This window comes from Clupea harengus, chromosome 19, assembly GCF_900700415.2.
Source record: "Clupea harengus chromosome 19, Ch_v2.0.2, whole genome shotgun sequence".
Lineage (NCBI taxonomy): Eukaryota > Metazoa > Chordata > Actinopteri > Clupeiformes > Clupeidae > Clupea > Clupea harengus.
Window position 1 is genome coordinate 11,126,851 of NC_045170.1, and position 12,326 is coordinate 11,139,176.

The window sequence follows — 12,326 nt, forward strand, 5'->3', positions numbered from 1 at the left end:
TGTTGTGGGATGTATCAGGGATGGACAGGAGGGTGAGTACAGGAGCCTGGTGGACAACTTTGTGTAGTGGTGTAGGCATAACCACCTGCAGCTGAATGCCACCAAGACCAAGGAGATGGTGGTGGATTTTAGGAGGTCTCAGCCTCCTCTGCTACCAGTCTCCATCGGGGGTGTCAGTGTGGAGGTGGTCAAAACCTACAAGTACTTAGGAGTTCATCTGGACAGTAAACTGGACTGGTCAGCCAACATAGATGCCATCTATAAGAAGGGTCAGAGCCGGCTCTACTTCCTGAGGAGGCTGAGGTCTTTCAATGTCTGCAACAAACTCCTGTGCATGTTTTACCAGTCTGTTGTTGCCAGTGTCCTTTTTTATGCTGTGGTGTGCTGGGGAGGCAGCATGAAGAAGAGGGATGCAGGGCGACTAAACAGGCTGGTGAGAAGGGCAGGAGCTGTTGTTGGCATGGAACTGGACTGCCTAACATCAGAGGCGGAGAAAAGGACATTGAGTAGGCTGCTGACCATCTTGGACAATGACCACCACCCACTACACAGTACTCTAAACGGACAGAGGAGCATTTTCAGTGGCAGACTCCTGTCACTGTCATGCTCATCGGACAGGCTGAGAAAGTCCTTTGTCCCCAGGGCAATACAACTCTACAACGCCACGCAGAAGGGGAGGGGGAGGAAGATGGACTTCTCTGCATGAGTCTACCTCAGTCTCCCCTTCTCTTCTCAGCTCTTAATTTTTCCATCCCACTGTCCATCTTTTTATCTTTTTACTCTTTTACTGGCTATACTAGCCCATTGCACAGACTGTACTATTTATATCACTTTGCACTATCCTCACACACACAAGCACAAGTACTCAATCCTTGCACTATCCACACAAGCACATGAACACTATCTCTCTGCACTCTTTGCACTACTTTCCTCGTGAACATCAACACTGACACAACCAATGCACACCGTAATATCTGTATAATATCTGTATACACCCCACTCCCTGTGAACATGTTCTCCCTATGTGTATTGTTTTTCTACTGTGATTCTACTGTGATTTGTGTATGTATGTTTGTGAGTTAAGTTAAGTGTATAAGCTACTGGATGACCTAAATTTCCTTCGGGATTAATAAAGTATCCATCTATCTATCTATCTATCTATCTATCTATCTATCTATCTATCTACATTGAGTCCAGCTTCTCTCTTTTGTCATGTCTCCGGTGGTTTTTTACTTTCTCTCAAGGGTGTTTGGTACAGTCAACAATATATATTTAAATATTTTGTGCATTTACCATATCTGAATTCAAAATCCATTTAAAATGTAACATTCTGCCTGTAAACGGTACGTATCTCTGATCGCGTGGCTTATGTTTATCTTTAAAGTACTCAAGATTCAGCCTGTGCAGCTCGAAAGTGTAAAAGTAGCTTTCTGTCACCCTCCTCTGGCAATCAGGGTGAACTTCCAAAAGTTTATCTGCACACTGAGGACGCATGGATATTGGGGCTGTGACCTTTAACTGGAGTTCTTGTTCATTTAACAACATAACGAGAATGATCATATTCAAACACAGCCTTAATATCCAAGCTTTGCATTGTACACGATAGCTATTTAATAGCTACTTTCAAGACTGTTTAACATGTCTCAAGAACACACAAGCACATCCTAGTAGAAGGCCTTTCACATTTAATCCAATATTGACAGATCTAGATGACACATCATATTAATTATTTCATTCAAGTTCTATTTTAAGGATCACATAAGTGAGATTCTATGTGCCAAGACTTTTAATTATGAGAAGTATTTTAGGACTTTATCACAGACCAATATGTGGTGGTTTAATTCCAGTAAGAGTTATGCAGTTCTGAGCATGGCAGAGGAGAGTTTTGAAGGAAGATTGATATCATATTATCATGTAGAAAGTTGCAATTCCCAAACAAAAATAATAAAATCAAAAACCAACAGAGTGATCGAGAGACAAAATCAACAGAAATACACCAGAAGGTCACCCTCACCCATTTAAATAAGGACATGAAGTTTAACCATTTCATTGCCAACTCATTCACAGAAGCTATTTTGGTGTTCATTTTAGCATCTCAAAACATTGACAAGGTCAGCAGGCTTATGCAAATACAAGTTAGAGGATTTAAAACAAACTCACAGAAGAAACATGAGTGCCTATTTTAAGATATTTACTGAACATATGCTGGTCATTGAAACAAGAAACAAAACTTGTGGCAAAACTTGTGGTAAGGCACAGAATAAGCATGGTGTGATCTAACCTCACCCAAGGCAGACAGACACATGGTCTCAGTACAAACATCATATCCAACTGGTGAAAGAAAAAGCAAAGAGCAAGACTAAAGTGTTTAACCCTTCCAGGTCTTTAGGTAGTTTTAGCTACATTCTAACCTTATTGGATGTGAAACACACAGGGTTGGGAGGGTTGTGATTAATTGAGATTAATTTAATCGGTCGGAGAAGATCCTTCAAACTATAAAAAAATATCAATGAGAGTTTTAGGTGAAAATTCACTCAAGTTATCTCAGGACTCCGGAGTTGTAGATCAGTATATTTATTCAGTAACAACTGCAATCAGGCTCACTCACAGCACAAGGATGAAACTGAAGCAATTTCACAAACATCGCACAGGGTTTATATACTTACTTACTTTTATCTGACTCTGATGCCATAAATGTTTCTAACTTCAGCAAGAATAGCCACGCTCGACTAAAAGTCCTTTTGTGTCATCCCAACTGCACTATCTGTAATGCAAGGATGTTGAACACACAGGGTTGAAAAAGCACAGTTCGACCCTTCTTATCACCTCTGAGCTCACCCAAACATATGCAGACTAAGTGGTGACAGCACCTAATGATCTAAGTTACACGCACACAGAAACACAGAAAAGCCATGTTCCTGCTTACATAAGCACATATACAAAGAAATGATTAATACAAGGCACTTGATTAATACATACATTCTTAAGTCATGAACAGTGTTTTCAAAATTAATTCTATTAATGATTTCATGAATTTCACTTTTAGTGGAAAACCAGTGGGTAAATAACAATACTTCTTTTGTGTTCCACACACTTTCTGTTTTTTTTGTATGTTCTACTGAGAAGGATCTGCCAGATTATTGGTCTGATGACGCAGAGCAGAAGTTCAAGTCAATGATTCAGTTTCAGGTAAGGTGCCACTAAGCCATTGTTTCATGTGTGCTCATGGAATATGTCAGACCCAAATACAATACCTGAACTAAGCCATTGTTTCATTTGTGTTCAGACCCAAATACAATACCTGAAAACCCCCCACCAAGTCTGAGCATTGTTCTGTCGCAGACAGATGGAAACATTTCACAATTCACTAATCTCCTTTCACGGGTTGCTGCCATTTTGTTTTGCAATTACCGGTAGAACAATGGATGAGCAACCAGCACTTGCACCACAAATATCACCATTCACTGAAAAATAGTATAAAAGTACGCTGATATATGCCCAGTAGACACCACACAGAAACTCCTGCTCAGACGCTCAGATCCACCTCCTCCTTGAACTCTACACGCATCTAGAGACGGTGAGTGCCTTTCAGACAAGCCGCAGGTAATTTTAAAGCTGCGTTTTAGTTTTTATCCATAAATAAATAAACAACAACAACTAAACATACACAAACAACTGGCTAATATATAGGGCTATTGAAATACTGTCTGAATAATACTTCTAGGTCACAGATCAGACTGGTGAAGTTTAGAAATTGATTATTCAAGGAGTAGGCCTAATTTTGGTGTGTTGTTCCCAGCTGACACCTTGATTTCACTCTAGATTTAGACTTCACAGGCAATGGCTATTTGAAACCCTGTGACTTCCAAAGAATATTTGACTTTTCAGAAACATGTATGTACTTATTGAATGCTGTTATGGAGGTAATGTTCTCTCTTATTACAGACATGTTCTCCCTGTTGGCCTTGTGTCTTCTGTGCTCCACTGCCTGGGCTCAGCGTAAGTATCTCTTACCATCTCTAAATAGGCTTCCCCCCGACCCCCCCCCCCACCACCACCACACTGCACTCATAATCAGTTTATGACTGCCAGCACATGCAGTGAGTCAGGCTCACAGCGACAAATGTCGGCAGGAAGCGTCGGAGTGACACTGTCAAAGTGGCGCCGGGGGAACGAGCTGTGAAAGTGGGTGTTAATGAGGGTTGCCATGGAGACAGGTGATGCGTGTCCAACGTGTGATCTCTCTGTCTCACAGATCAGCCGGATCGGTACTCTTTCTCGGTCCCCGTGGGCAGCGCCACCGGAACCCAGTTTGCCACCTCTGGAACGGGTCGCATCACCGCAGTCAGAATGTGGGAGCGGAACAACAACATTGTCACTGGGTACGCAAACTTGGAATACTGTAGCCTGCTTAGCTGAACTGATTTCAATCTGCAAATTGAAGGACATTTATTAGGCTTGACTTAAACCTCTCTAGAAGTGATGAGAATGACATGTCAGCCTCTGACCTAACAACTGATACAACTCTTTCAGATTTCAGCTGAAGTATGGCTTCGCCTGGACTCCTATGGTCGGAAACAACGGCACCAACCGTGTGAGCATTTCCCTCTTCGAGGGCGAGGCCATCGTCCAGGTGTCGGGGAAGTACAACCCCAGCAACTTCATCTACCAGCTGTTCTTCGTAACCAGCAGGGGACGCTTCCTGGCAGCAGGCCAACCAACCGGCCTGTCCTTCAACCACTACCCCACCAACGCTGAGAGCGAGCTGAGGATCCTTAGCGGCCGTGCCAACAACGTGGGCATCACCTCCCTGGGAGCGCACTGGGGCGATGTGGATTCCATGGGGTATGAAATGCACACCGCAGGAAACACCACCAGGATGGCTCTGAACTAAGGGCCAGCAAACTGAAGCTGAATTCTTCCAGCTCCTAATTCTTCCATTGTTATAACTTCTGCTATAACTTACATTCTAATGCACTGTTTCTTAACTACATTTTAATTTAAATTTCTAAAGCCTACCAAGATCAAAATGTTCAGTAAATGACTGCAAAATGTGTTACTTTATATGATCCATGCAGGTTGTGGTTCGATGTGAAAAATGCTATGAATTATTAGTTTACTACTGGGACTTGATGTTGTGGGATATGTGCACATTGTGTGGTCACCTCTGAGAGGTTTGACATAGTCCTTGACAGTGATGCAATTTTTTCTTATTTTAATCACATCAAATATATATTAAATTATGATTAATCAAAAGCTGGTAACACTCATATTGAAAAGTTTTGAATAAAAATCCTTTCATTCATCTAAAACTCACTATGATTCATGACATTCTTGACCCTACCTACTGCAGGAAATACGTTAAAAAAGTCAAATAATTTAAGTACATTTTACATTTGTTATGTTATGAGTTTATGAATGGAAATGAATGATAAAGTTGTCATATGTCACATTTAAAGCAGTCAGTTGGATGTTGATATTAATAGGTGTCCATTTTCATCATTTCCTCATAGTTTTTGATGACCCATGACAGATTGAGATGACACATCATATTAAATATTTCATTCAAGTTCTATTTTAAGGATCACATAAGAGACATTCTGCGCCAAGACTTTTAATCATGAGCATTATTTCAGGACTTTATCACAGAACAATCTCTGGTGACTTAATTCCAGTAAGAGTTATGCAGTTCTGAGCATGGCAGAGGAGAGTTTTGAAGGAAGATTGATATCATATTATCATGTAGAAAGTTGCAATTCCCAAACAAAAATAATACAATCAAAAACCAACAGAATGATTGAGAGACAAGATCAACAGAAATACACCAGAAGGTCACCCTCACCCATTTACATAAGGACATGAAGTTTAACCATTTCATTGCCAACCCATTCACAGAAGCTATTTTGGTGTTCATTTTAGCATCTCACAGCCTTGACATGGTGAGCAGAGGATGTTAAACTGGCTCACAGAGGAAACATGAGTTTCTATTTAAAGGTATTTACTGAAGATATGCTGATGTTCATTGCAACAAGAAACACAACTTGTGGCTGTTCGGCACAGAATAAGCATGGTGTTATCTCACCTCACCCAAGGCAGACAGACTCATGGTCTCAATACACACATCATGTCCGACTAGTGGAAGAAAAAAGCGAAGAGCAAAACTGAAGTGTTTACACAGAACAATTTCAAAGTTTTAGCTACTTTCTAACCATGCATTTGGATGTGACCACATAGTAGCCCTTGGCCGACACATAGCATCATAGGGATTCTTTTATGCTGATGAAACTCCCAAATAACTTCTAATTTGCCATAACTTTGCATTAATATATTTTTTCACCTTTCCCATTGTTGCAAAACGTCCAGCACCAGTAACTGTGATGTTATCTGCGCCTACGTCAGCAAGCTATTTTAAGGAAAATAACATTCCTGTGAATTACTGCCAATGTGCAGGAAGAGACAACATTTCCTCATCAGAAGCAGTCCCCTTCTTAAGTGCAATCATTCAATGTCTCTATTTTGCTACATTTTCAACCATTGTCAGAAAGTGATCTATTTCGACCTCACTCAGACCGTCACCACGGTCTACACCTTGGATATTGCCTCTCCTTACTACCTGTCTCGAGACCATAATACCAACAGGGTCATGTGAGTGACTGGGGGCTGGACCCGCAGTATAAAACACATCTTTGCCTTTCTCGCCTCATCTGAGACCGCTAAGTTTGGTATTAAGGAATACCCTGTTGGACTCCACTAAATATCAATCCTTAACTTCCCTGTGTCCCTGTGGATTGTGTGGTAAGTCCGTATTGTTTTTTGAAAATTTGTAATTGTGCAGACCCTCGCTGATTGCAGCATCGGGGATTGTTTGTTGGCTTCCCTCGTGCAGGGTCAGCCGTTACTTTGTTTCCTTCTCATTAAGCAGTGCGTTCGCGCACAGTTAAACTTTCGGTTTACTAAGCTTATAGTTGTGTTAACACGTTTGATGAGCTTGTTTTTCTTGATTAATTAAGCAGTGCGTCCGCGCATGGTAAGTCTTTGCTAGCCTGCTGATTTGTTTGTGTGTAGTAGTCTCTAGGAGACAGTAGTTTGTTTTCCTAATTAAGCAGTGTGTCCGCGCACAGTAGTATTCTTTTGTTTGCTAGTAGATAGCCATTCTCCCGTCAGGCAGTTTGTTTTCTGTTTAAAGTAGTGTGTTCGCGCATAGTAAATATTTATAATAATAACTATCATTCTAGTCACCAGCATAATTGTTGCACGGTAAGTATATGCAGTCAGAGAAGTATTATTGTTAACCAGTAATTCCTCTGTTTGCCAGCTTTGTAGTTTTTGCAGCTTTATAGTGTCTTCACAGGCAGTAAATGTAAAGTCTGCTTCCTCAGCTAAGCAGTGCCTTTCAAAACAGTGCGTCCGCGCAGTGATTTTTGTCATCCACCCACCTGGGCGGTGTTTGTCTTGTCCAGGCAGTGTGTTTGTGCACAATAAAGTCCTTCTGTTTACTGACCCAGACTGTGCGTTCGCGCACAGTGGGGGTGTAGTGTGCTTTGGCTGCGTGAGCAGGGTGTTCGCACTCAGTAATGAAGCGCATAGCTTTATAGCCTTGAGATGGCTTCCCATGCCTGCTGACCCCCGTGACGGCCATAGAGAATGCCCCACCTGCTTGGGGGAAGCACATGTGAAGGAAGATGTGGAGAACCCGTGCATGGCCGCTCTGTATCTCCCTTTGGAGGAGTGTGCGCAGAGAGCCAAGGTACTAGAGCAGTATGAAGCCCAGTGAGAGTCTTCTCCATTACCCCCGGTTAGAGATGGCAGGCAGTGTACGAGAGCACAAAAGAGGCGCACAAGTACATTTTCTGCTGGGGATGAGCTAGCATGCAGCGCGGCAAAGTCTTCCTTTAAGAGACAACGCGTAGGCTACCCCATAGCCCAAGACAAGGCTCATCTTGAGATCTTGGCTGCCATAAAGGGCCTCTCTGAGAGGCTTGGTAAGATGGAGGCGCAGCACGTTACCACAGGTAGTGGCCTCAACGTACTGTGTGAGTCCCTTCACGAGGATTTGCCCGCATATCAGAGTGAGAGTGCTGGGCAAGAGGATGTTTTGTCGTTGAACGCACAGGAATCCCTGCTTGACACTAGCAGATTGACTGAGCAGGAGGGGCACACGTCGTCACTGGCTCGTGCAGGCTCTACTCATGAGAGCACAGGAGATGGTGAGGTTTCTGCCACTGATGTCCTGTCAAGGGTCCTCTCTGCGGCAAGGGTTGTTGGTCTTAGTGCGCCGGTTGAAGCCCAAGCTCCAGCACAGGGGGTCTGGGCTGGCATTTCCAAGTCCCAGCCGGTGGTCTCTATCCCGGCGGCGCCAGATTATTTACTGATGCTTAAAAGGTCGTGGAATAACCCTACAGCTCCACCACAGTTTAACCCTCGGTGTCGCAGGTTGACAAAAGACCAGCTTGAAACAGACTCTGGGCTGGCTGACATGCCACCAGTTGAGAGAGAGATTGCGGCCCTGACATCGCTCGGCCCAGCTCGGGTGACTGCCAACCCCAAGTGCCCAGTCAGGGAGTGCCATAAGACGGACACCCTTGTGTGCCGTTCCTACAATGCAGCCGCACGTGCTGCACGCTCTGGAAATGCGCTAGCCATCTTGTTGGCAGCGATCAGAAAGACGCTTGGTCCAGAAGATCAGGACACCATGTCGTTGGTGGACTCAGCTCTTGTCACTCACTCCCAGCTCACCAGGCTCGTTGGCGCTGCAATGTCCTCGGCGGTGTTGGCACGTAGGCAAGTCTGGCTGGCACAGACCTCCCTTCCGGAGGGTGTTAGGAAGGACCTCATTAAAATGGCAGTAGTGCCAGGTAAGGTGTTTCATCCTGACTCTCAGGGTGTGTTTGACTCTGCTGAGAGTCCGTTCGTCGGACTTTTGGCAGGGCGGCCCCTTCGTCGTACCAACACAGAGCTCCTGGCCCTGTGACGTTTCGATCCGGTGCTAGCAGGGCAGGCAGGGGACAGAGCGTGGAGCATGCCGTCTCTAGGGGCAGAAGACCCCCACAGCGTCAGCCAGCACATCAGCGGCGTTTTTTCCCCAGGGCATCCCCCCAAACGCAGTACCCCCCCAGAGCTGCAGGCTCTCGAGGTAGAGCCACCTAGCGGTGTGAAGCCGCCTGCCGAAGCCGTCTCCCAGCTACGCCTGAGCAGCTGGGTAGAGTGTGTGTCAGACCAATGGGTGCTGGCTACAGTGGCCAACGGCTACAGAATTCAATTTCGGCGGCGCCCCCCCCCCCCCCCCCCCCTTTTCTGGGGTTCAGATGACCATGGTCAAAGACCCAGTTCAGGCAGAAGTTTTAAACAGAGAGATTTTAACCCTTCTGGAGAAGGAGGCTGTCAAGAGGGTAAGCTCCGATGAACAGCTTGCTGGGTTTTACTCCAAATATTTCATCATTCCAAAAAAAGACGGAGGTCTGCGTCCTATCCTGGACCTAAGGCATCTAAACACATTTGTAAAAGTGCTACCGTTCAAAATGCTGAACACACAGCAGAGGAGAGTGGTTCACGTCCCTGGACTTGAAGGACGCATACTTTCACGTCCCCATGTGCCCAGTCCAGAGACCTTTTCTGAGGTTTGCATTCCAAGGCCAGAAAGATGGATTCAGCCGACTCCGATCCCGTGCGCGATGCCTTGCAGGCGCAGGGCAGAAGACTTCATCTGAATGAAGTACAGTTTAACACGCTTCGTCTCAAGATGCAAGGGATGTCGGATCGCCAGGAGAATGTTCACAGTCAGGTTGGTCTACTGACTAATACGTTCCAACAGTTCATGGATCGCCTTGATCCCGTCATCGCTCCGAGCCAGCTCCAGCTGCAGCCTCAGCTTCAGTTTTACTACCCACTGCTCCGTCTGCTATTTCTCCACGTCTCTCCCGTCCCGAAAGATTTTTGGGGAATTCTGGAGATTGTCGGCCCTTTTTGGTTCAATGTGGTCTTCACTTTGAATTAAATGCACCTTCTTTCCAGACAGAACGCGCTAAGGTGGCTTACATCATGTCATATCTCTCTGGCAGGGCAGAGAAATGGGCGACTGCCGAGTAGGCAAGAAACTCGCAAGTCTGCTCCTCGGTTCAGCTGTTTACGGATACGCTGGGCAAAATATTCAACACCACTACAGGGTTTTTCCTGGGTCAAAATGGGTCTTCGGTGCTCAAAAAAAATAAATGCGCGCTATGCGCGCACAGCCTGTGTTACCGTGTCACCTCATTAGCAGACATCTACGTATTTTTTTTTTTTTTTTTACCATTTCATAAATAATGGAGGCTCATTTTGCTTCCACTTTAGATTAAAATAGATAGGCTAATAGATTGACAATAGTCCAAGCCCCATGGTGCTATCATGTTAGGTTCAAAGATTATTAAGGTTTACCTCTTTACATATATATTCAAACTACTGAAATGTATCAATAGAATCTAGAACTAACCAGTGGTCAGAAATGGAACACACAAATTATGAAATTCAAGTTTATCTATTATTACTATTCATTTTTATTATACAAACCTACATACAATTATTTTTGTTTTTATTATTAAAACTGTCCACAAATATGTTTAATAGTGTGTTTAACTTCTATTGGCCCACCAATGGAGGCTGCGTTGGAAATCGTTAATCAAACTTTGGTCAGCATTTTGAGTGGAAATTTCATTTGCATTTGTACAGGTGTATTCGGGCACGTCGGGCTGGCCCTCGCAGCGGAACTACAGTTTACAACCGCAGTCAGTCACTGGTCAGTTTATCAATGACAATATTAATATTATTATATTCGAGATGCAACACAAATCTATCCGCTCTCCTCAGAACGAGCTGAGCTTTCATTGATAAACCAATGCAGTTGTCTGCCTCTCCCGAGGCCCCGCGGTCTACTGGTACTCGTTCAAACGGGTAGACAAATTAAATAATAGCCTACACCTGTGTAGGTCCTCAACATAGCAGATATTTTAATACATTGAAAGCCATGAATACTGAAAATGGAATGTTATGCTCAAAATCACCGCCGACTGATGAAGTCAGGATGCATACCCAAGTTGAGTAATTGGCAGCTGGCCGCTCTGTCCATTCGCGCACCTCACAGTTGCGTATTGATCAGACAAGAAGACACGCTTATCAACTCGATTACTATTGATCAAAACAGAACGAGGGTTCGGCTGTAGCCTATACTTCGCTGACATGCATTGCACGCGTGATGAATTGTGGCTTTATGGTGTTTTGAGCCCTCACCGTCGACTTCAAGGCAGCAGCTGCCTGGAAGGCGCTCCTAGCTTGCCACTTTAGAGAAGACGTTGGTTTGAATTTGCGCAAGCAGCTAGCTAGCAGTTGTCTACACTTGGTTAAAAATCTAATTACGGTCGATTCATGCTAGCATGACTTTTTTTTTGCCTTAGGCGCTCGGGATTTGTCGTAGGCGCTCGGGAAAACGGCTTAGGCGCGCGCCCAAATTTTCTCTATGCAAGAAAAACCCTGCACTAGACCAGGTCGGGAGGCAGCGAGAGAACTGATGGGACTTCGTCAGGGCAATCGGAGTGTCTCTGATTATGCTATTGTCATATGTGAGTATTATGTGGGTGTTGAGTGACTGTATGTTTGTTTTGATGTTGCTTATTGTGTTCTGCAGTTGCCGTTTCTTTTAATTAGGACCGCTCACTTTCAGAACTCTGCTGGGCAACGCCCCCTTGACTGGTGCGCCTCGCAAACATCTGATTGCATGGTACAGGTGCGGATAATTATGTCTGATTGAGACCCTTTTTAACATGAACACTGAATAGTCTGTGAATGCTGGACATAACGCAGGATTACTAGAGAGGACGGAGGAACCAAGTCTGTGACAGAGTTTTGTAGTTGTTGGCGTTTGTTGGATTACCGGACGTCTGTTGAACAAGATCCAAAGTTGATTGTTTCCCTACTGCGTTGGAGTGGAGGCCGGTGAGATCCCCGTCTTCTGCGTTCGTGGGTTGCCAGGAAAGAGCTGACCGGAGTCGTCCGTTTTGACTGAGAGAAGCCTGATTAAATATTGACTGAGAGCGAGATTCGTCTGCTCTCGGTTCAATGGTGAGTGTGCCTTGTCCGCTAATAAACTGAAGAATTACGTACTAGCACCATACAAAGTAGAGTTTCACGGACTATCACAAGTAGCTATTTTCTTTGGGTGGATTTACTTTTGGTTGATATTATTACCTTTTCGTGTGTTGGCTATTTATTTTCTGTTTGCTGTGAGTGTGTATTGCTATTTGTGGAGATACTGGCGATTTCTCTCTCTCTGTGTGCGTGCGAGTGTGCGTGATTGA

General features: G+C 44.4%; 1 protein-coding gene across 1 annotated transcript; it reads left to right on the forward strand.

Moving 5' to 3' along the window:
- Positions 1–4,251: 4,251 nt before the first annotated feature.
- On the forward strand, positions 4,252–4,894 carry LOC105896023 (zymogen granule membrane protein 16-like; the record flags this gene model as incomplete). Its single annotated transcript, XM_031586676.2, has 2 exons — positions 4,252–4,382; positions 4,534–4,894. Coding segments are annotated over 2 exons (492 nt in total), but the record flags the coding sequence as incomplete, so codon positions are not given.
- Between the last annotated feature and the right edge of the window lie 7,432 nt (positions 4,895–12,326).